At 37.9% G+C, this 25,708-nt stretch overlaps 2 protein-coding genes across 2 annotated transcripts in view; both read right to left on the bottom strand.

The window, feature by feature from the left end:
• The window catches only part of LOC141443939 (uncharacterized), a 215,344-nt gene that overhangs the window by 46,173 nt on the left and 143,463 nt on the right, over positions 1 to 25,708 (bottom strand). The gene's annotated exons all lie outside the window — the stretch shown is intronic.
• On the bottom strand, positions 1,963 to 22,897 carry LOC141443935 (uncharacterized). The gene is made up of 10 exons (XM_074109357.1): positions 22,838 to 22,897; positions 21,175 to 21,326; positions 18,797 to 18,921; positions 16,025 to 16,191; positions 13,104 to 13,205; positions 9,741 to 9,836; positions 7,833 to 7,910; positions 7,178 to 7,271; positions 6,098 to 6,205; positions 1,963 to 4,262 (listed from the first exon to the last, which is right to left on the bottom strand). Exons 2-10 carry the CDS (start codon positions 21,316 to 21,318, stop codon positions 4,145 to 4,147), a joined length of 1,032 nt encoding a protein of 343 aa, XP_073965458.1. The 5' UTR covers positions 21,319 to 21,326; positions 22,838 to 22,897; the 3' UTR covers positions 1,963 to 4,144.

Genomic DNA, 25,708 nt, shown 5'->3' with positions numbered 1-25,708 from the left:
TAGTTAACTTTTCCGTCAAATTGATAAAAAAAAATCGAGATTAAATAGTAGATTGATAACCAAGGGTGGAAAGTGACCCATTTCACCTGAGATATTTCTGGCGCTCAAACGAAGTGAGAGTGCCAATAGTTCGAGGGGAAATGGGTAGCGTTTTCAGCTCCTGAGGAAAGAGTAATACTACAAAAAAATTAGAATAATAATAAATTGAATTTACTTATATCCAACCTCCAACGGTACCTTTTCGACCTGGCCACTTGCCACGGCAGACTATATAAAAATCGAGTTGGTCAACAAGAAATTTTATCTTTATTACGTCACGAACATATTCCATCTCTTTCTTTAGTTAGGTTAAGAAAGAGATGGAAGTCATTCGTGAAATGTGAAAGAAGACATGGAATATAAGTAATAAAGGTCGAACTTCTTCGTTCGGCGTTCAACCTCCAGTTTTGTAGGTATACAAGCTCCTTGGCCATGACCAACTCGATTTTTTTTATAGTCGGCCATGGCCTGGTCGAAAAGGTACCGTTGGAGGTTGGATTTAAGTAAATTCAATTTACTGTATACTGAATACTGAAATTCAATTTAATGTTATTCTCATTTTTTTGTTTCTATTTTACTTTCGTCACAGTCGAAATGAAAAGTAGAGTGTCTAACTCGGGTGAAATAACCCATTTCCCCTCGAACTATTGGCGCTCGAACGAAGTGAGAAATAAAATATCTCAGGTCACTTTCCACCCTTGGTTATCAATCTACTATTTTTCATGCATATAATACCTAGCTTAACAGTTATTGTTAATAGTGACATTGACGTGACACATAATAGAGACCTGAAAAAAATTCACGTGTTTAACTTTCTTTGGGATTCACGCTGTCATCGTTCATCCACCATTACCTCTCATATTCGTTTTCTAGAATTTTGTACCGTACAACGGCAAAAACTACTAGACACTGGCAAAATTGTCCTCAAATGGACAGAGCCATATTTTTTTAAATTAACAACAACTTTCTTTTGCTAAATATGTGTGAATTAAAAACGGATTAGTTAAAAAAGGACTTTCAAAAAACGTCATAAATTATAGACCTTTACGCTGTTTACTGTTAACAATTAATTATCTTAACTCTTGATTCTCTTTTAAACAGTAAGAGTTAGGCCACTAGTGTTTTAGAGAACTTAACTTTATTGGACCTGTAGATTGTGCCTTAAAGTTAACGGAAATCAAAAATAGCCCAGTGCATATCATATAAGTAGCTTGGCTAAGAGTGCCAAGGTGTGCTACTAACTAGACCGAACCCGACCTTGCATCCAATAACCTAACCTAACATTACCAACAAAAAGTTGGAAACCCCCGACTTTGTCACTTCAAAGTTCAATATCTCAAAAACAGCTGAACCGATTTTGATAAAACATGTCTAAGAACCATTGCTAGAAAACCTCATTCAAATGGGTTTACCTGTTAAAGAGGTACGGTGCTACAGGCTGACAGACAGATACACAGACACACATAGCGGTCAAACTTATAACACCCCTCTTTTTGCGTCGGGGGTTAAAAATCATCGCTTGCATACGTAATAAACGGCTAGGTTGACTAGAGCTGGGTTTAAAAATAAAAACAAGAATTTTGTTTATAATTTTTTAATTAAAAAAATAACATTTATTTAAGATCACAAGAATCCATATCATATTATAAGATTATAAAATGTTATTATTACTACTTATTAAGAATTATTAATTATAATGTCAACTACCTATAAATTATATAAATTGAAATTTTAAATATTAACAGCAACGATTTTTCGTAACAGATTGTCTTTCCATCGGGTTTTTAGAACTATATAAGCAAAAATAATATACTTTGTAACTAATATTAATTGTATGTCAATCCACATCTTAGATAGAATAGGTATTGGCTGCATATTGGCTGGAATCCACATGTTTCTAATATGCAGCTAATATTCTATATATATATTCGATACTCTTAGTCCATTGGTGTAAAGAACAAAATGCCACATCTGACGAGATCCCAACAAACATTTTTTTTTTTATATTCTTGACTTTTTCTTTGTTATATGTTATATGAGAAAAGTGCTTATAATTCATGTCTCTATATTATTATAATAGTACCACATAGTATAGTCTCCATATACGGTGTGGCCTGTAATATGAGCAAATAATTAAAACATAGATTATACTCCTCAAACTGAACAACATTAGTTCAGCGACTTTTAAAAATAATTGTTTTTTATTTTATTTTATTACACTTTTAAGTTTATTCGAAGAAGCAATGTAAAGCAAAATGCTTGTTGTTTTTAGCGTGACAGGCGACGTCAGTTAGGTTCTTGGCTGGCGTACATTGATGGCAGTATTTAATTCGTATGAAAAAAGGAAAATTCAAAGACTCCATTATTTTTAAAAGTCGCTGAACTAATGTCGTTCAGTTTGACGAGGACGATCTATGTTTTAATTTTTTGCTCGTATTACAGGCCACAGGCACCCGGTATGTAGTAATTTGGTACTTAACTCAGTACAGTATTACGTTAAATTATGATATTTAAAAAGTCAGTGCCTTTTACACTGGGACAAAAAACGACGCAACAATTTTAAGAATTAAGATTATTAAGGCCTTATTGGTTTTTTTTTTAAATAACGCCGTTTTTACTGTCTCCGGAAATTTAAAAACCCGTATTTTTAATAATGCTAGTAGGACAGTATAAAAAGTTTTCCCTACAGTAGGCCGAAGCCTTTGAAGTTGAGCGATACCGCAGCCTGTATAGGCATTTACGCAAGTAAGGAAGGGTTGTCACAAATTTAAAATTTGGAAGGTACATGTCTTTTACGGTTCTCTATCGTTTGCCCGAATTGCATATGCCCGAATGTATCGTTTTCTAGAATTTTCATTTGCCATAAAGTAATTTATTTCTGAAATAGTAATTTCTTCAGAGTTGATATTAAACTAACCTAACCTAACCTACTGCATTCTATATGACGACATTTTTAAAAATCCTGAAAACAGCACGGTTCTATATATTTTATGGCAAACGTTGGTATGGCAAGTAAAATTCGGGCAAATGAAATTCGGGCAAGTAAAGGTAAACGGTCTTTTACGAATCGGTACATATTGATATTGCGAAATTATATAAAACAAAATGAATTAGGGGCGGCATTACTACAGGGGTAATAAATATCAAAATATAATACTTTTGAACTAAAAATCTTTTTTTTCCTACAAAATATAATTTTATGGATTAGTAACCGACAAATACTTTCGGTTTCTAGACTTAACTGACTTAAAGTTCCTGTTATTAAATTAAATTATATAAAAAAAAATATATATAATTATATAAATAGATGAAATCTTAGTTACTTATTTAAATGCGAGATGAAGATTTGCACGGACCGCATTGTCCCACCCCTCACGCCCCGCACGATTGCTCTGTCTAGACGTCTCCGTCGGCTTACTATAGGGAAACTTGATATACTGTGCTGGTAAGTAACCCTTAAATAAAAAAATGACACATGGCTACAACAACCAGGTTTTGCAGGTGGTAGGACCTTGTGCAAGGTCCGCCCGGATTGCTACCACCATCTTGCTCGCTAATCCTGCCGTGAAGCAGCAGTGCTTGCACTGTTGTATTTCGGCGTGGAAAGTAAGACAGCCGGTGAAATTACTGGCACGTGAGGTATCCCATCTTAGGCCTCTAGGTTGGCAACGCGTCTGCAATACCCCTGGTGTTGCAGATGTTTATGGGCGGTGGTGATCTCTTACCATCAGGAGACCCATTTGCTTTCCATCCATTTATTTGCCATCCAGTCAAAATAAAAAAAAAAAAAAAAAAAAACAACCCTACCTGTGGATAATATTTAATAGATATATACACTGTTTGTAGTTGAACTCTTATGGAAAGTCAGCCTAAGTATCAATTCCTTTACATTTTCCATTAATTAAATATAATTAAGCGTCTACGCTAGCTGCGGTTTGCACGGGGCGGGTGGCCGCCTGTTGAACAACAGTAGGTACGAGCAGCGCTAACTGCGCGCGTCGCGTGCGCAGGATTGTACCTGCACCCGCCCGCAGGCTGCGCCCGCGACGCACCCGCGACGGCTAGCGCAGGGCCTTACTCGATAGTGAAATAAATGAATGTACAACTACTTGACAAGCTTGAACAGGGCTTTCGAAATAGCACCGTTCTTCAAGTCGTCGAGAGCCTGTTGGTATTCTGATAGCTTGTAGGTCTTGATTCCGAGGTTTTCGTAGTTCAAATACCTGTAATTAAAACGACAAGTTAGCAATGTTTTAATCCCTGGCGCAATACCCTAACTGATTTATAAAAGTTAAATTAAATAAACATTAAAAAAAAAAATTGAAGCTTTTTTGCTGACTGCACTTTTTGTTGACTGTACCTACTTGCATTGTCACACAAACTACATTTGCATACCAAATTTCAAGTCGATGCTATTAACCGTTGAAGAGTTCCTCCTGCGGAGACGATCCTGGCTGGACTACCAGGATGTCACTATTAGATTATTTTATTGTCACGCGATTTACATAAGTATTCCAAATTTCAAGTCAATCTGACTACTGGAAGTTGATCAAATTTGACTTGCAAGATTTGACTACAGACAGACAGTCAGACAACGGGACAGGTGAAACTAAATAAAAGCTTGTAATAACCCCTGCTCGATACAAAAAACACCGACAAAAATGCCAGCAAAAATAAAACGCCGCCAAAAAAGCCTAAAAAGTAAAAAAAATAATTATGCACTAGCTGTTGCCCGCGACTTCATCTGCGAAGAATTCGTTTATCACACTCCCGCGGGAACTATGCAGATTTCCCGCAAAATGAGCCTATGTCGTTCTCCAAGGTTCAATCTATCTCAATACGAAAATTTACCAAAATTGATTCAGTGGTTTAGGCGTGAAAAGGTACATACATCCATACTAATATTATAAATGCGAAAGTGTGTATGTGTTTGTATGTTTGTGTGTATGTTTGTCCGTCTTTCACGTCGAAACGGAGGTACCTACGGTAGAGATAGTTTATGGGCCAGAGAGTGACATAGGCTACTTTTTATCCCGGAAAAATGCATAGTCTCCGAGGGAACAGCGTGTGATAACCGAATTCCACGCGGGCGAAGCCGCGGGCAAAAGCTAGTACATACATAAAACCACGCCTCACGTGAAAAGGTAACAGACAGAAAAACAGACAGACAATTACTTTCGCGTTTATAATATTAGCAGAGAGCGGAATTTTCATGGCACTTTTTGGGAGGAAAAATTTGAAAAAATTCCGGATGATAATATAATAAGAATATCAAATTTACAAGGAATATTGTAACGGTTAACATTGCTTGAGAATTATTAGTAAATAGCAGCCTGAGGTATAAAATATACCTAAAGAAACTTGGAAGATTCCGTACACAATACGGCAATTACGGGGCTTCCTGATACAGGTATTAATATACTTGCTAGGAAGTCCCGACCTTGATATTGTATGCGCATACTTAACAATTTGTGAAAATAAATATTTTTTCATTTTTCAATACGAAATCCTTGGAAAAATATTAGTTGATTTTGTCGTTATGGCTACGGAACCCTATCATGGGCATGGCCGACACGCTCTTGGCTGGTTTTTGACATTATTTAACTTTGAAATGACAACATCGAGGGCTTTTTAACATTTAGGTTACTTTTGATAAGTTGTTATTATTATTCTAGAAAGAAATTCAAAGTTTTTTAGCGTAAATACGTCATCTACATCATCCCAGCCTATATACGTCCCACTGCTGGGCACAGGCCTCCTCTCAGAACAAGAGGGCTTGGGCCATAGTTCCCACGCGGGCCCAGTGTGGATTGGGAACTTCACACGCACCATTGAATTGCTTCGCAGGTTTGTGCAGGTTTCCTCACGATGTTTTCCTTCACCGCAAAGCTCGTGGTAAATTTCAAATGTAATTCCGCACATGAATTTTGAAAAGCTCAGAGGTGCGAGCCGGGGTTTGAACCCACGACCCTCTGCTTGAGAGGCGATAGGTCAAACCACTAGGCCACCACGGCTTCCTCAGTAATGTTATGTAATGATGATGATGATTACAACTTACCTCTCACCCATGGCCTTGAGCCACCCGATGGTCTTGGGGAAATTGTATGGATTGATCTTGACGCCTATGATTGTCAACTCCTTGTGGTAAATCTGGAACGGATTCAACCTGAAACATAAAAAATATAAAAAAAATAAAAACTAAAATCAACTTGCTTAAAAACCTAAAAAGAAAAGTTTTTGGTGAAAAATTTCATTTTTAATACAAGTTTTTTTTGCTGACTGTACTTTTTGTTCACTGTACTTGCATTGTCACACAAATTACATTGGCACACCAAAATTCAAGTCGATGCCGTGAACCGTTGATGAGTTCTGTCCTGTGGAGACATTCCTGGCTGGACCACCAGGATGTCACTACCAGATTATTGTATTGTCAAGCAATGTAGATTAAAAAGCCAAATTTCAAGACAATCCGACTACAAGATGTGAGTCAAATTTAACTTGCAAGATTTGACCCGCACATACTATAATAGACAGTTTAAACATACATTGCAAGTTAAATAATAACTCGTATCTATATACACCCATATAGTAAATCCGCGAGCAGCAGGCGCAGGTCGGCAAACTCGTGTACGCCCCTGCGCCAGTTCTCGAAAATGGTCGTGCCACGCTCTATTGGGATCGATATGTAATCACGGACAGGACTATTGTAGCCAATAAGTCTGATATCGTGCTGACAGATCGATCAAACCGCCAGGCAGTGCTCGTCGACATCACCATCCCACATGACGAGAACCTCGACTCAGCAAGTACCTTGACTTGGCTCACGAGGTGACAGCTATGTGGGATGTCGACTCGACGATAGTTGTTTCGGCAAACGGTCTAATAGCGAAATCAAGGGCCAGATACAGAAGGCGGTACTTCTGGACTCGGCACGCCTCGTCCGGAGGTTCCTCACTCTGCGTCCTGACCACCGTAGCTTGAGCCCTACTCCGCCACCGGCGGCAAACTAGGTTAGGTTTTTACAATAATTTTTATTTTGTTTGTACTTTTTTGTATTTTACTTTATATAATTATTGTAAAAACCTAAAGTAAGAATGTAAATAAATAAAGGGAATGACAATAATAATAGTAATAATACATCGCCTGGTGTGAGAGAGGACAGCAGCCAAAAAGAACGTATCTTCCGCCATGGTTCAAATACTTGAAGTTGATTTCCATCACTTTACCGACACCTGGTAGGTACATAAAACAAAAAACATTAAATTTTAAAAATCAAAAAACCCGACTGCCTTAAAAACATAAAGGAAGTAAATAAGTCTAGTGGTCTAGAACTGTTAAGTTGCTAATTTAAAGTTCAACAGTCGGGATCCATTAAAATCGTGACCTACTCAAAAATTCTTAGTTATGAGTCCCGACTGTTGAACTTTAAATTAGCTACTTGACAGTCCTAGACCACTAGACTTATTTTCTTCCTTTTAGTTTTTAAGGCAGTCGAGTTTTTGATTTTTCGAAAGTCATCTGCGAAATTACATTCGAAAATTCACTATGAACTTCCTTTCCTGCCTTCACCGTAGGAAAACATCGTGAGGTAGGCAATCTGCACAAACCTGTGAAGCAATTGAATGGTGCGTGAAGTTCCCAATCCACGCAAAGTCCGTGGGCGAACTACGGCCCAAGCCCTCTCATTCTGAGAGGAGGCGTATGCCCTGCAGTGGGACGTATATAGTGTGGGATGATGGTGATGATGATTATGAACAAATGTACATGTAAATACAAAAGTGTAAATTACTTACCAGTGCAGTCTACGATGACGTCGTACAATTTGTTTTCTTTTGCGAGTACATCCGGGCTGAGAAGCCTGTATCCGGTGTCTGAAATTAGTAAGATTTTATAAAAAAAAAAAACATTTTTGTACAAACTTTTTTTGCTGACTGTACTTCACTGTCATCAAACCTAAGTTAAATTTTGTATTTCTGTTAGGACCATACTTTTTAACCCCCGACGCAAAAAGAGGGGTGTATATATGTTTGACCGCTTTGTGTGTCTTTCTCTGGCACCTTAGCTCTTAAACGGGTGGACCCATTTGTGTGCGGTTTTTTTTATTAGAAATCAGGTTTTCTAGCGATGGTTCTAAGACATGTTTCATCAAAATCGGTTTAGCCGTTTTTGAGATATTGAACTTTGAAGTGACAAAGTCGGTTTCCAACTTTTTGTTGGTTTGGTTATATAGAGGTAGACATAACATAGGTACATAAGAAAGCGTGACAACTGAAAAAAACACTATTTTGATTCAGACCTTCCAGAAAATTATCTAACCTTTACAATGCAGTCATACATAGTATGTATGTCATAGTGTACCTATCAAAAAACTAAAAACCCAACTGCCTTAAAAAAGGTAATACAAAGATAAAAATAAGTCTAGTGGTTTAGAATCTATTAAGTAACTTAAAGTTGAACAGTGGGGACCTAGACCAGAGGCCGTCTTGTCTAACGCGCAGACGCTTGCTATCGCATTCACCATTTCTTTCTGTCTAACGGTGTAAGATGGTGACAGAAAGAGATGGCGAAAGCGATGGCGAGAAGCCGCGCATAAAACAATAAGGACTCAGCTCTAAAATTCTGGGAAATGGGTCTCGACTGTTGAACTTTGAGTTACTTAACAGATTCTAGACTATTACCTACTTATTTTTATGTTTTTAGTTGTTTAAGGCAGTCTGTTTTTTTTTTCATTTTTTTTTTCAAAATAGTTAGCTTTAAAGTATTATAACGCATGTATATTTAGAATAGGCTAATTTCACTTGATACCCATATTTTTATAATACAAAATATTTTATTGATTCCCCTGGCATTTTTTTGTACGGACGCCATTTTGAAATACATCCTACTAATATTATAAATGTGAAACTTTGTGAGTGAGTGAGTATGTTTGTTACTTCTTCACGCTGAAATGGCTGGACGGATTTAGATGAAATTTGGCAAAAAGTTAGTTAGGAACTGCATGAACACGCGTATTTTGCATAAGCTTAGCTACCGTAAGTTCGCGGGTGAGCAAGGAAATTATTTTAGTTCATTGATATGGACCTCCGCAAAGTAACGCCTGATTCAATAAATTATTTAAAAAGTTAGTTTATAACCTGGATTAAAAGATAGGATACTTTATATCCCGATATTCCCACGGGATAGGGATAAAATCTCTAAATATAACCGCTGGGCTTAGAGTCATTAAATTTGGTACGTAGGTAGCTGGAGGTCTGGAATAACACATAGGCTACTTTTTATCCCGATGTTCCCACGGGATAGAGACAAAATCTCGAAATAACAACCGCTGGGTTTAGAGTCATGAAATTTGGAATGGGAGTTTTAATTTAACGTCAATGAAAACCCCGATGTAATTTTAGGGAATTCCGACGCGAATTCAATAAAATCCCGGAATTTCAATTGAACTGCTATAATCTCATGATTTACGCGTGCGAAGCCGCGGGTAAACGCTAGTATTGTATAAACTTCGTCAGTCTGACAGTTTGACGGATTTAATGATACCTTTTATGTCGAAAACCGTCTAGCCATTTAGCCTGCAAGTAGGACCAAACAAATGGACATACATACCCACATACATACATACATTCATATACACATACGCTCGAAAAACATGAGCCTCCTTATGGCAGTCGGATAAAAAGAGCTTTTTGATGTACACTTACTCAATTTTTTTACGATGTCAAGTCTGGCCTTGTTCATTTCAGACACCGTGACTTCCCTGTGACCTTGAAGATGGAGCGCTGTCACCCATAGGTTGCCTGGAAGAAAGATTATACAGTGGTGGTCATGTAATTAAGAACGATTTGAAGTTCAGATTATTTTAACTAAATCATGTCATGTGTAGTCGTGGTTCTTCTTAGAAGTAACTAGTTACGTTATGAAACAGCCACATGAATAGAGCAAACGGGATTAAGAATAAAGAATAAAATTGCTGACAATTTTTTACAAATTTTGTTTTTATTCTCTTTAGTAACAAATTAAAATAGTAATGAAGCTGGACAAATAATTAAGAACGATTTATTGAACTGCTCGAAAGTTTTTTATTTGAAACTTAGATTAACTAAATCACACTAACGTGAAGTTTGTACACAAAAAAAGCAATTTAATACATTTTAACTAAAATTAATAGTTAGTAGCATGTCCACGGCTTTTTATTACTGCCTTACACCGGCGAGGCACTGAATCTATCAATTTTTGACATTTCGCAAGAGAGATAGAGTTCCATTCTTCTAAGAACACATCATACAGTTGTCTTAAATTGCCACACTGTCGATTTGAAACCTTTTTCTTGACTTCGCACCAAAGATGCTCTATGGGTGAAGATCGGGGCTGTTGGCTGGCCAATCTAAGACAGAAACTGATTGCGATGTGAGGAATCCTTAACGGTACGTGCAGTATGCTTGGGATCATTGTCATGCTGGAATGTCCAAATAACCGGAAGCACGCCTTCAGCATATGGTAACATGTTTCTTCCAGTATGTTTTTGTATTGAAATTGATCCATGTTTCCTTCTATCAGCCTAACAGGTCCAACACCATGTCCAGAAAACATCCCCAAATTTTCACATTTCCTCCACCATGCTTTAAAGTCACTTTTGTGTACTTTGGGTCGAATGCTTTATTTGAAGGCCATCTTACATATCGTTTGCCATCAGAACATACCCTATTTATTTTTGTCTCGTCAGAAAAAAGAACGTTTTTCCACTGTCTGACTGTCCACTCATATCTTCTTTGCAAATGCAAGCCGGGCTTGCCTATGACACCGTTTCAACATAGGCACCTTCCTTGCTATCCTTCCGTGCAACTTTTCTTCTACCAAACGCCTTCGAATAATGCGTGCCGAGATTGCTGAAGGGTTGTTTCGCCAAAATTTTTTTCTTAACTCATTAGACGGTATTAGATCCTTTAAAAGGATTTTGTTTTGCAAACGAACGATATTTCGATCATCTCGACGAGATGACTTTCTTTGTCTAGGTACACGCGGAAGATTTGAAGTAGTTTGATACGTGGCAAAATGCTTTATGGCGTGGAAAACCATAGTTTTTGAACATTGCAGATGATCGGCTATGTGTTTATACGACCAATTCTTGTCGCGAAGTTTTAGTATTACTTCTCTTGTAGATTTATCACAACTTTTATTTTTCCCCATTGTTTTTATATGAAGCAATCGCCTTTAAGACTTTTACGGCACTAAATGGCGCCAAATTATTCGAATAATAACCTAAACCACAAAGCGGCCGTCCGTTCTCTATATAAATTTGAATAAAAATAAACTATTCAGCGTTCTTAATTATATGACCAGCCAGTAAGTAGTAATACTAGAATTAGATGTAATGTATAAAGTTATATATTTATTTTTAGCCAATTATATGTATAAATAAATTTACCGCTAGTACCTACGGAAAAGTTTTACGATACCGAGAGAAGTACAAAAATATACATGCAGTTAGTAACACTTGTCAGTTTGAAAAAATCTTCTCTATAAAAAATCGTTCTTAATTATATGACCACAACTGTATCGTGAGTTAGCATTCAGATGTATCTAAAGTCATTATCCGATATTTTAAACCCCCGACGCAAAAAGAGGGGTGTTATAAGTTTGACCGCTATGTGTGTCCGTGCGTCTGTCTGTGGCACCGCAGCTCTTGAACGGCTGGACCGATTTGAATGCGGCTTTTTTTATTTGAACTCTGGTTTTCTAGAGATGGTTCTTAGACATGTTGCATCAAAATCAGTTTAGCCGTTTTTGAGATATGGAACTTTAAAGTGACAAAGTCGGGGTTTTCCAACTTGTTGTTGGTTGGCTTATTTTCTAAATTGTACCCGAGCAAAGCCTGGACGAGTTGTTAGCATTAGTATAAAGGTCACAGCTCATTACAGCCACCCGGCACCCGACCAGCACCGCCTCGCCTCGAACGGTTATTCTTCATATGGATTTGTATGGGTATGCGCTCACTACACCAACTCCGTAGCGTCACCGGATCGCCTCACTCGCGAGGCCACGCGCGGACGGCGAGTAAAGAAAGAAAGAAAGAAAGAAAGAAAGAAAGAAAAAGTTTATTCAGCAAACTTGTAGATAGCATACATCTGGTACATATAACTTAATGTTTAATTAAGGTCAACTTAAAGCTAGCCTAAAGGGCTGGCAGCTCAGCAATGCTGAGGTACGGAACCACAGCGCTGGTTTTCAGCTGCAGCCAAATAAAGCGAAAAAAAAGAGAAAAATGGTGCATGCCTATTTGACACCTTGAAAATATGTTATACATTATGGTCGTCTGACGGAGATTCTGCAAAGGGATAAGTTAGCCTTTGTACATGTTATGTATCTCATTATTTGACAGTGGAATTATTTCTACTTCTTTATATAGGTATTTCACGTATTTCAGTAGACCACTCGGTGACAGCCCGCTGCTCGCCGCCATAGCGACTACTAGGTAATTCGTGGACAACGCGAGATCCACTCGTCAACGCGCCGTCCGCGCGTGGACCACCTGTCCAAGCGCAAGCTGAAGGTATACTTATTGGCGCTCCAAAAATCCCTTCACTAAACCAGCACTTTGAGTACGCCAGCCTGATGTTTTTGAACAACTTATTTGTCCCTTGTTTTTTACTTTAATGTTTATTGTAGTTTTTTATTTCTTGTTTAGGTACTTACAATAAAATATATTTATATGTGTTAATTTTATTTATGTGAGTATATTTGTGTATCATTCCGCGAGTCGCAGACGGTTCTGGCAGAATATCAGCGCTGCAGGCGTCTCACGCTTCAGCATAATGCTGAGTCAGCGGCCGTTTCACTTTGCGAGGACACACAAATCATATATTTCAATTTTTGTATTTCTTTTTTTTGTTTTATTGTGTTTGCTGTTGTTGTTTTTTAGTTTGGTTGTATTTGTGTGTCTTTGTGAATGTGAATAAATGTCTTCTATTCTATTCTATTCTGTCGACAACGAGTGGACGCCGAAAGTCGAGGCGGTGCTGGTCGGGTGCCGGGTGGCTCTAATGAGCTGTAATCTGAAGACTCACCGATGATGCCGGCTCCCACGATGAGAATCTTCTCTCCAACATGGAATGGTGATGCGCGATTAAAGCCATGGGCCACGCAGGAGTACGGCTCACAGAGAGCACCTGGGAACATGTAGCATTTTTTTTTAAATATTCTTTGCCCATTTTTAACCAACTGGAAAAAAGGAGGTTATCAATTCGGTCGTACTTTTTTGTGGGTACCTCAGTGCCCTTAGTGTAAGTTTTCGGTTACAAAATACGTCTCGATCGCGCTCGCGTTAAAAACTCAATTTGTATGCAAACACGAACAGTGCCTCTAGCGGAACGTTTGTGATGTTCGTGTTTCCATACAAATAGAGATTTTAACGCGAACGCGATCGAGACGTATTTCGTAACGGGAAAATACACTAATCGCTCAGAACTCCGTCATTTATGAACCAATTCGATTTTTGTAGGAACACTTCCAATTAGGTCCATAAGATTATTTACACTAATCGTGCGTATCGGACACGCCCATGATAGGGTTCCGTAGCCATTGCGAAATAATCAAGTACAAAAACCATTCGTATCATTCTTCTACCAGGTTATTTTACGATCTTGACATTGTACTAGGTAGGTACCTGGTCATTCTCCAACCTGGGCACCTGGATATTTTACGACTTTGACTTTTCCAAGTTTAGGTAATATATTTTATACCTTAGGCTGCTATTTACTCCTAATTTTACTCCTTATACTTAAGTACTACCATCTTGATTTCGATTTTTTCCACCCAACAGTTTAGATTTAAGCGTAGGGGCCGACGCTCGATTTTAATGAGAATTTGCAATTAAAAGTTCAATAATTATTTCGCAAACAGATCACTGAATCGAAAAATCGTCTTGGCAACCCCACAATGGTTTTAAAAATCCTATCCAACGATACAGCACACTAAAGGGTTAGTCGAGAAAAAAAAATCACCCGCACTTTACGCCTATAGAAGTTTTTTTCGTACCATTTTGTCTGCATAGTTGCTACATAATATCCGTGCAAAATTACTGATTTCTAGCATTGAGAGTCTCGGAGCAAAGCCGCGGACGGACAGACGGACGGATTGACAGACAGACATGGCGAAACTGTAAGGGTTCCGTTTTTGCCATTTTGGCTACGGAACCCTAAAAATAAGGATTAGATTTTAGCAGGTGCAATCTACAGAAGGTCAGAGTAAATCAAAAATATATAAAACCAACTATTATAAACAGTACACATACAAAATAAATTTACGTAGATAGATAGACACACAGCAATATATAAAAAAAACGTACACGTGGCCCGATACGCACTTGAGCGGTCTTCTCATGAACTATATTTATGCGGAAAACTTGTTTATTTTCTGTTATTGTAACCCAAAGGTCATATAGAGAGATATAAAACATACATCTAATTTTGTCAGTAAATAAGCAACATAATTATTTTATTTCTACCTATTCTTAGGTCACTATTGACCTAGAATCCATACTTATAATAATTATAAATGCAAGTGTGTTTGTATGTTAGTCCGTCTTTCACGTCGAAACGGAGCGATGGATCGAAGTGATTTTTGGCATAGAGATAGTTTATGGGCCAGAAAATGACATAGGCTACTTTTAATCCCGGAAAATGCAATTCCTGAGGGAACAGCGCGCGATAACCGAAATCCACGCGGGCGAAGCCGCGGGCAAAAGCTAGTTTAGGTATAAAATAATATCGTACGATTATATACACTTTGACACTCGGCAATTCTCGACAATTATCGGGAGAGATTGGAACAACAAATGACACGAGATAAATTGCCGCATATTCATAACATCCTACTAGGATATTACAGTCTAAAACAGGAATGTAAATCACCTGGAAAAAAATATTTTTTTACAGTAGAGCTATGAATAATAAATTTTTAGGGTTCCGGAGCCAAAATGGCAAAAAACGGAACCCTTATAGTTTCGCCACGTCTGTCTGTCAGTGTGTGTTCGTCCGTCCGCGGCTTTGCTCAGGGACTATCAATGCTAGAAAGCTGTAATTTTGCACGGATATATATATATGTAAACTATGCCGACAAAATGGTACAATATTTTTTTTAATTCAGTGTACCTCCCATAGACGTAAAGTGGGGGTGATTTCTTTTTTCTCATCCAACCCTATAGTGTGGGGTATCGTTGGATACCATAAGGGGTTTGCGAAGACGACTTTTCGATTCATTGATTTTTTGCGAAATATTCAACTTTAAAGTGCAAATTTTCATTAAAATCGTGCGTCCCCCCCCCCCCCTCTAAAACCTAAACCGGTGAGTGGAAAAATTTCAAAAAATTCAGGATAGTAGTAAATATATCAAACTTACAAGGAAAACTAGAACGGCTAAGTTTGCTTGAGAATTATTAGTAGTTTTACTCTTAAATAGCAGCCTAAGGTATAAAATCCGAAATCCTTAGAAAAATATTACTAATATACTAATTTGGGCGTGTCCGACACGCTCTTGGCCGGTTTTTGAAGTCGGTTAATGAGGGCTATCGTTTTTTGTCTCACTAGATGGCGCACTGTTGCGTGAGGTTTTTAAGTGTGGCTTTCAGAGTCTGTTATTACGGGCGTTAAAACAAAGTTTAGATTAAAATCATATTTAAAACACCTTAAAACCGTACCATAAAAATATCCAGCAACCACAGTGTTGCTAAAGCCCGTTTTGTTCGGAAAAAAGGGAGGACAAAAGTTTCCGAAAGACAAAACTGTCTCAAAACACAGACATTCATTGCCCCGTAACGCATATTTGCCATAATTAATTTCGGGTTATGCAAAATATCACAAAAAAAAAACTTATTATAAATAAACCCGCGTAGCTCACCCAAAAACTATGAGATTTGACATTTCGGAGACCTCACGCTACACTAGCGCCTCTAGCGGCGAATTCATTCGCGATAGCCCTCATTACTTACCTTGTTTTGTAGTAATTTCGTCGGGCAGCGCGTAAACGTTGGTCTGCGGACACCTCACGTATTCAGCCCAGCCTCCGTCCCGCCAGATACCGATGGTATCGTTGATGCCAGCAGTCAAGCAGTACTGGTAGTTGCCGCTGCGGCAGTGGTCGCAAATGTGGCAGGCACTGGAATACACAGATGTTATGAATAATTTGCTTGGTTAAGATCGCGGGATCGCGCTGGATGCGGAAAGCACAAGACCGGTCTGAGTGGAGAGCCTTGGGGGAGGCCTATGTCCAGCAGTGGACGTCTTTCGGCTGACATGATGATGATGATGAATGAATAATTGCTTTTAACCCCCGACGCAAGAAGACCGCTATATGTGTCTGTCTGTGGTACCGTATCTCTTAAACGGGTGGACCGATTTGGATACGGTTTTTTTTTTTTGAAATCAGGTTTTTTGACAATGGTTGTTAGACACTTTTTGTTGGTTAGGTTAGTCATTGTATACGTTAGAGCGTACAGTCAGCACAAAAGTAGCTGGTACTTTTGTACTTTGTCGTTTTACAGCCACGTACTTAGCGCCATACAAAATTGACAAATGTGTTAATGGGTAAGGCCGCGAATTTTGACCAATGTGACATAGAAATAAATAAAAAAATACGTGACGTTACCATAAAACGTAACGCAAATTTTTATAAGCCTAGATCAAACTGGTAAAAATTCCCATTAGATAACGTATGTATGAAAAAAAAATACATCTCATATAATAAAGTGAAGTTTTTATTTTTACTAGAACTTTCTGACGATATGATCTTAAATCTGTCCTATATGAGATCTATAGAGCTAACATGAGAATGTGGAAGTAGAAGTACCCCTCTAGTTGACGAACATCTTTCCAAAAGATCTTTACATGCCTCTCTAACACTGACAATAAGGTGCACATTTATAAGCATAACGAATTTGATGTGGTTTTTATTCGACTGGATGGCAAACGATCAAATGAGTAAGAGATCACCACGCCCATAAAAATCTGCAACACCAGGGTATTGCAGACGCTTGCCAACCTAGAGGCCTATGATGGGATACTCGTGCCAGTAATTTCACGGCTGTCTTACTCACCACGCCGAAACACAACAGTGCAAGCACTGCTGCTTCACGGTAGGATTAGCGAGGAAGATGGTGGTAGCAATCCGGGCGGACCTTGCACAAGGTCCTACCACCTAGTTGTGAGCATGCTTGTGACTTCGACTGTACAGCTATTAAATACCTCAAAGAAATGGCCAAACCCTAAATCACAGGTTTACCAATTTAGGAAGTAGTATCTTAGTTAAGTGACAATGTAAAAAGATGTTTTTGGAAATAAATTATTATGATATTAAGTTTAGGTAACAAATGAACTAAGTAGGTAAGTGAATTTGACCAATTTGTCTCTCACTTTAATACGCTATGCAAAAGCAAACTGAACACAGAACTCGCCACAATTCTCTTGTGCCGATAAACCTGCAGGTACAGATTAAAATTTATTTAACTTCAAAATATCCATCTAACTAACTTACTGTCGTGCAGTATTGGAAACCTAATAATAAATGGTGTAAGTTAGAATTTTCTGTGTGAACTTCTCATTACCACATTTGTTTCGAAACGTTATGATATAAAATACGTAGCATTGCGAAAAATGATAACGTAATCGTACGAAAGTGTAACGTATTTTTACAAAAAACGTTTTCATTACGAATAACGACATTTTGAACATAATAACACATGCCATTACATGAAATTTGATTACCCTATCGTATGAAAAAACAACCAGTTAAAAATAATCTACTTACCTTAAAATCGACAAGCACTTTCGACGTTTTTTCGAAAAAAAACCTCCGCGTCACTTTTGATGGCTGTTTGTCAACAAACTGATGAGATTTATTTATCTCATCGATGTTGCCCTATTAGAGTATTAGTTGCCAGTGTACAAAAACAAATTTCTACCGAAATTGGCGTTAAAGGTAGCTTAAAAAAGCGTCACCTAAGTATTCGTAACGAAAACGTGGTTTTTTGGCACGTGAAAAGAAATAAATATAAAACATGAAAATTATTTGATTATCATGATTCCGCAATCGGTAGGACTATCGTTATATCATAAAATTTCGTTTAAACAAAATCATGATCATGAGAAGTTAAATAGCATGAAAATAATAAGGTATTAAGTACTCGTGGTCAAAAAAATAGTCAATTTTCGTTACGTTTTGGACGGTAATATATTTTTATTATTTTTTTAAAAGGGTTTAAATCAATTATCTCATTTGCGACCTTGAGAGTTTATATCGTGTCATATAATAAAAAAAAAATTAAACCTCTAGGTGTTATCAGTTTTTTTTTATCAGCCTTCCAAATTTGAAACGTCCAAATTGGTCAAAATTCGCGGCCTTACCCTAATATGACAGAGTAAAAACCAGCTACTTTTGATGCTGACTGTACGCTAGCAGTCGCGGGTGCGTCGCGGGCGCAGCCTGCGGGCGGGTGCAGGTACAATCCCCGACTTTGTCACTTCAAAGTTCAATATCTCATAACAGCTGAACCGATTTTGATAAAACATGTCTAAGAACCATCGCTAGAAAACCTGCTTTCAATTAAAAAAAAACCGCATTCGAATCAGTCCACCCGTTTAAGAGCTACGGTGCCACAGACAGACAGACAGACACACACACACAGACATACAGACACACATAGCGGTCAAACTTATAACACCCCTCTTTTTGTGTCGGGTCAGTGATGATGATGATGATGACTTGCCTGTTAGGGTCAACGACGACCTTCTGCCCCACTTCGAAGGCGGCAGCTTTTCCGACCTGGGTGATGATGCCGCTGAACTCATGGCCCATCGCCAGAGGGCGCTCCTTGCTGGCCGGGAACTCGCCCTGTAACAGTTGACAGTTAAAACATTTTTTTTTATAAAAAGCCCTAAGTAAAGTACTAACAGAGGACATATTTATCATGAACACTGTTCTTAAACAGCATTCCACACAGAACAGTGCAGAACATTTAAGAACAGTGCTCATGATAAGTGCTCTTTATAGATCTTGTAGGGTACTAACAGTAAGACAATTATATATTATGAGCACTATTCTTAAACAGAATTCCACACAGAACAGTGCAGAACATTTAAGAACAGTGCTCATGATAAGTGCTCTTTATAGATCTTGTAGGGTACTAACAGTAAGACAATTATATATTACGAGCACTGTTCTTAAACAACATTCCACACAGAACAGTGCAGAACATTTAAGAACAGTGCTCATCATAAGTTGACTATCGGTATATCGAAGTGTTGAAATGTCTGTACGAAAACGCCACCATGTCCGTCCGACTACAGGACAAGAGCATGAAGCCTATTCCTCTGCTCTATTCGCCGACGATATTGTAGTCATGGCTGAGACCATGGAGAATCTCAGTGCTATGCTTTTTCGAGAGCTTTTGCTATGCTTTTAAGAGTTTCTGACCGAGTTGGTCTGAAAATGAATATGGACAAGACGAAAGTTATTTCTAATGTCCATGTTGTGCCACCTCCCGTAATAGTGGGAGGCTCTGCGCTCGAAGTTGTTGACGACTATGTATACATGGAACAAATGGTCCAGTTAGGTAGGTCCAACTTCGAGAAAGAGATCACTCGTCGAATCCGACTCGGCTGGGCAGCGTTCGGGAAGCTTCGCAGTGTCTTTCCGTCCAAATTGCCGCAGTGTTTGAAGTCAAAAGTCTTAGACCAGTGTGTGTTGCCGGTGATGGCATACGGATCTGAGACGTGGGCGCTAACGATGAGCCTCATGAAGAAGCTCAAAGTCACTCAGAGGGCTATGGAGAGAGCGATGCTCGGGGTTTCTCTGCGAGATAGAATCAGAAATCGTGATATCCGCAGTAGAACTAAGGTTACCGACATAGCCCGAAGAATGGCGAAACGGAAGATTTTTTTTCCAGATAATGAACAACTCTGCAATTATTTATAATTTGTTCCAATATTTTAGATATTGCTGGTAGTAACGATATAGGTCTATAATTTGTTATTTGATCTTTGCTCCCAGCTTTGTGTACGGAAACGACTATGGCTTTTTCAAGCATTTAGGAAAGTTCCATCAGCTAGACATTTCCGGAAAATTAAGGTATTTGGTTACCGGTATGTGCTTGAAACGATTTAGCATTTTATTTGAAAATCCATCTGAACTGGCTGCACAATCATCTTTTAGGTCCATAATTATCCTTTCTACCTCTGCTTCATCGATATCTAGCAGCACAAACAGAGCTGACAGCGACCTACTTTGAGTTTAATCTGCCAGCTATTTTCCTATGTTTACGGAAAAATCATTTGTTTTGTTTGTAGAGGTCAGCTGAGAACTGTTAATTTGTGATAAGCTTGAGGTTGATTCACGATGTTTTGACGTATACGTTACATTTTTAAAGTTTTTAACAGTTTTTAAAGGTTGATAAACGTTGCAATATTTCGTTAAAAGAGTAAAAAAAAACATGGACTTTTCTAAAAGACGGGGGCTTGTACAAGGGTAAAACTGCAAAATCAGTTCCATACTTGATTAGTAGTCGATTACAGTCTAATTATATTAAGCTTCTCAGCTGTAATATTAAGATTATTCTTATCATAGTCGAAGTCAAAATATCTTTATTCAATTTAGGCTGCAAACACTTATGAATGTCAAAAAAAATCTACCACAGGCTCGTAAAATCTCTGTTGAGAAGAATCCGGCAAGACGCCCAACGAGGTATATATATTTCTTTAAACAGATTTACAATATTATTAATTGATATCTATACCTGCATCACAGGAACCCTAAAAAAATGACGTTTAAAGTTTAAAGCCCATTGCGTCCTACTTACAGAATCAAATAAATGAGTTCAGTTTTGAATTTTAATTTGAATGCGCTATGTGTGTCTGTATGTCTGTGTGTCTGTCTGTCTGTCTATGGCACCGTAGCTCTTAGACGGGTGGACCGATTTGAATGCAGTTTTTTTTATTTCAAAGCAGGTTTTCCAGCGATGGTTCTTAGACATGTTTCATCAAAGTTCCGTTTTTGAGATATTGAACTTTGAAGTGACAAAGTCGTGGTTTTCCAACTTTTTGTTGGTAGGTTATTGTAGTTAAGTTAATTAACTCTTTTTTTTCGTACCTGAATGATGTGCACGTCAGTCCCACAGATTCCGGAGTACTCCACTTTGATGATGACATCGGTGTCATCCACGACCTTCGGAATGGGGAGGTTCTTCACATATTTTAGTGTGAGCTCTTTACCGTTGAATACTACAGCCTCCATGTTTAAATCTAAAAAGAAACAGTTACGTTCAGATCTATTGAATAATATTTTTCCATCGTATTTTTAACCCCCGACGCAATGAGAGGTGTTAGAAGTTTGACCGCTATGTATGTGTCTTTCTGTGGTACCGCAGGTCTTAAACGGGTGGACCGATTTGAATGTGGTTTTTTTATTTTGAATGCAGGTTCTTAGACATGTTTCATCAAAATCGGTTCAGCCGTTTTTGCGAATTGACCTTTGAAGTGACAAAGTCGGGGGTTTTTCCAACTTTTCGTTGGCTATGTTATTCACACAAATATCTGCCCCGACCGGGGAACGAACCCGGACCCCAAGCGGTTTGTTAGATCGATTTCCCAGAAATGTTATTTTCTAGTAGAAATATTTCCGATCGCATAATACTTTTTTCCCTGAAAATGAAATGTTATGGTTTTTGACTGAAGCTTATTTTCACAGTAGCCTTTTTTCCGATCAAAATCGACACAGACACAGCGTCGAAGGAGCTCCGCTCACGCGGAGCCTCGACTTTTGTGTAGTTTTGGCCCTTTGGGCTGATGCAAACTTAACATAAATAAATGAATTAAAATTTATTTCAGACGTTATTAAATCCAAAAATAGTGTTAGTCGTCATAACCTAAACCTACCTATATTTCTGTGTCGATAAAAATTGGGAAAAAACGCTATTGTTAAAATAAGATTAAGTAAAAAAGCATATTGGGAAGAAAAGCATTTTGGAAAAGATGCGAATGGAAATTTTGCTGCTAGGAAATAACGATTCTGGTAAATTGATCTAAAAATCCAATACATGTAGCAAATTATGAAGTTTGTTAAGTTCTAGGCTTTTAGCAATTTCGCCTGATTTTTTTTATAGAATTATTCAAGATTATTTTTATGGGTTATGTTTTTCGAGCGTATTTATGTATGTATATATGTATGTATGTACGGACATATGTGGGTATATATGTCCATTTCTTTGGTGCTCGCTAAAGCTTAAACGGCTAGACGGATTTTAACATATGAGGTATCATTGGATTTGTCATAATTGTCGGAGTGACAAAAGCTATATAATATTTCAATATGGCGTCTGCGAAAAAAAATATGGTGGAGGAATGAAAAAAAAAAGTTGTATTGTAACTAGTAATGTAACTAGTAATGTAACTAATAATTAGCCCATTCTAAATATATATGGGTTTTGTTCTATTAATCTACCGTTTTTACAGAAATATCAAAAAAATATAAATTAAAACTTTAAATTTAAAAAATCAAAAACCTGACTGCCTTATAAACTAAAAGGAAGAACATAAGTCTAGTGGCCTAGAACTCTGTTTAGTAGCTAATTTAAAGTTCAACAGTCGGGACCCATTTAAATCGTGACCAGCTCAAAAATTCTTAGTAATGGGTCCCGACTGTTGAACTTTAAATTTGCTACTTGACAGAGTTGTAGACCACTAGACTTATTTTCTTCCTTTTAGTTCTTAAGGCAGCCGGATTTTTTTTATTATAATTTATTTCTTCAACTCACCAAGTCGTCAGTTGTTTGCTACAAATGCTTGCCGTCTAAAACATATTTTGTATACCACAGCTTTTAGTAATATTGATAAGCATTATTACTGTTAATATCCACCATGTGAGATAACCTGTGTAGGGTACAGTACCGTCTAAGGTAAACAGACGAGCAAAACCCTTCTTAAAAACAAGTTTAGGTATATTTTATACATTAAACTTTCTACTAATAATTCGGTCACTGTCATTTAACTCTGCACCCGTCTAATAACTGTTTCACTTTTTAGGGTTCCGTAGCCAAAATGGCAAAAACGGAACCCTTATAGTTACGCCATGTCTGTCTGTCTGTCTGTCAATCCGTCTGCAACTTTGCTCAGGGACTATCAATGATCTAAATCTCTAATTATACAAGAATGTATATGTAAAGTATGCCGGCAAAATAGTACAATAAAAACAAAAAAAATTTTTTTGGTGTACCTCCCATAGACGTAAAGTGGGGGTGATTTTTTTTCTCATCCAACCTTGTAGTGTGGGGTGTCGTTGGATAGGTCTTTTAAAATTAGGGGGTTGCTGGAACGATTTTTCGATTCAGTGATTCATTTGTAAAATATTCAACTTTAGAGTGCAAATTTTCATAAACTTGAGCGTTCGGGCCCTCTAAAATCTAAACCGGTAGGTGGAAAAATTAAAAAAAAAATCAAAATTGTAGTAGGTATATCAAACTTACAAGGAAAACTATAACGGTTAAGTTTTCTTCAGAATTATTAGTACTTTAAGAGTAAATAGCAGCCTAAGGTGTAAAATATACCTAAACTAGGAAGATTCCGTATAAAATACGAAATCCTTACAAAAATATTAGGGTGTGTCCGACACGATCTTGGCCGGTTTTTTTGGATAGACGTGATTTTTGGCATAGAGATAGTTTATGGGCCAGAGAGTGACATGGGCTACTTTTTATCTCGGAAAAATGCACAGTTCCCGAGGGAACGAAGCCGCGGGCAAAAGCTAGTTGTACCTATATAGTTCATTGATTGATTATGTACATCCGCAAAGTTTAAAAATTTTACAAACACACAAGCAAACGAACTATCCGGTGCACTGTTAATATTAGATACCTACCTACAATAATAATTTACGTAGAAAAACACCGCGATAACTGTATTAGGTATATCAAAACATTCCATAGCACGGCTTAAGGTTATCCATCACGGTGATTCATCATCATCATCATTCCAGCCCAAGTCCCACTGCCCAATAAAATATAATACCTGGGCGACCGAGCTTTGCTCGGACTAAAACTCGGTAATAAGCGTTTTCTCAGAGATGAGACCAAGCTACATCGATTTGTCGTCCCCGAAAACCCCCACTACCAAGTTTCATCGAAATCGTTGGAGCCGTTTCCGAGATTTTGACTATCCATACTTTAATATTATAAATGCGAAAGTGTGTTTGTATGTTTGTCCGTATTTCACGCCGTAACGGAGCGACGGATCGCATATAGATAGTTTATGGGTCAGAGAGTGAAATAGGCTACTTTTATCCCGGAAAAATGCACAGTTCCCGAGGAAACAGCGCGCGATGACCGGATACCACGCGGGCGGAGCCGCAGGCAAAAGCTAGTATATATATGGTCCAAGTAGTTAGAGAACCTGACTACGAAGCTTGAGGTCCCGGGTTCGATTCCCGGCCGGGCCAGATATTTGTGTGAATAACACGAATGTTTGCTCTCGGGTCTTAGGTGCTTAATATGTATTTAAGTATGAATTTATCTATATAACTATGCTTATCCGTTGCCTAGTATCCATAGTACAAGCTTTGCTTAGTTTGGGACTAGGTCAATTGGTGTCAAGGGTCCCATGATATTTATTGTATTATTATTATTAATTATACATATATACAAGATTTTATTTTTATTTTACGTACAATTAATGAATGTATCAAAATCCAGAGGCGTCTTTACCTATAGTGCAGGGTGTGCGTTGCACATGGGCGCAGCGGTGTTAGGGGGGCGCCGGCCGCAGCACTTTGTACCTATTCCATTTTGACCGCGTGCTTCCTAGATGGCGCTAAAAATAATAATTGCACACGGGCGCTACATGGGCTAAAGACGCCGCTGTCAAAATCTGTAAAGTAAACTTTAATTCTGTGTATAGTCTGAGCTACCATAGTTTAATGCCAACTGCTCGACACTACGAAAGATTGCTTTTTTTGATGCAGTGACGTTCATTATTGAGGAGTCCTGGTGCTTCACCACCCGTTCCATTTCACCATATTCATTACGACGAGCATAAATTGATTAGCAACTGTGTTAAAGTAATTGAAATTCAACCCGTGAAGTACTTGTTATTGAGTAGTAGCTCTGTTGGTCAAATGTGGTCTTCATCATCAATTCCACTTTACCAAATATGATGATTTTCAAGAGCAAATGCACGAGTTACCTACTACTAAATACACACACGCATACATACATACACGCATACCACATGTTTTGTTAAATTTGTTCCCTTTTATATTATTGTCTCCTCGTTTGTCAACTTTTACTGTCAACCGCACTCGCAGCTGGCCAAGTTACAGGCTCAGCCTAGTTTGGTCACTGACGGATAGTCCTACTGTTGTAAAATTCTGTTTTCTGTGAAATAAACTATTTTGTATTTTGTACTTTTGTAAATATATGCAAATTACCATAGGTGTCCCTACAATATTTGAAGAGTTCCATCGATTTTCTTTGGATCCAATCATCAGATCCAGATGCTTATGGTTTTTTCAAATCGGTTGATAAATGACGAAGTTCTGAGGTAACAAACATAAAAAAATACAACCGAATAGATAAGATAACCTCCTTTTTTTGAAGTCGGACCTCGCCCTGTCCTGTCTGCACTTATCTCTAGCA

The sequence above is a fragment of the Choristoneura fumiferana genome, chromosome 28 (genome assembly GCF_025370935.1).
Source record: "Choristoneura fumiferana chromosome 28, NRCan_CFum_1, whole genome shotgun sequence".
NCBI classification, from domain to species: domain Eukaryota; kingdom Metazoa; phylum Arthropoda; class Insecta; order Lepidoptera; family Tortricidae; genus Choristoneura; species Choristoneura fumiferana.
The sequence above is the reverse complement of the archived record's forward strand: the minus strand, read 5'-3'. Positions and strand labels throughout refer to the sequence as shown.

Bases quoted from the DNA above. Each gene is read 5' to 3' on its own strand.
- LOC141443935 (XM_074109357.1), bottom strand. From the start codon at position 21,318: ATGGAGGCTGTAGTATTCAACGGTAAAGAGCTCACACTAAAATATGTG. The intron at 18,922-21,174 runs GTACGAAAAAAA...CAACTGTTACAG, and splicing joins CTGACGTGCACATCATTCAG to GGCGAGTTCCCGGCCAGCAA. The intron at 6,206-7,177 runs GTATTATTACTA...TTTATGTTTCAG, and splicing joins CCTCTCTCACACCAGGCGAT to GTTGAATCCGTTCCAGATTT.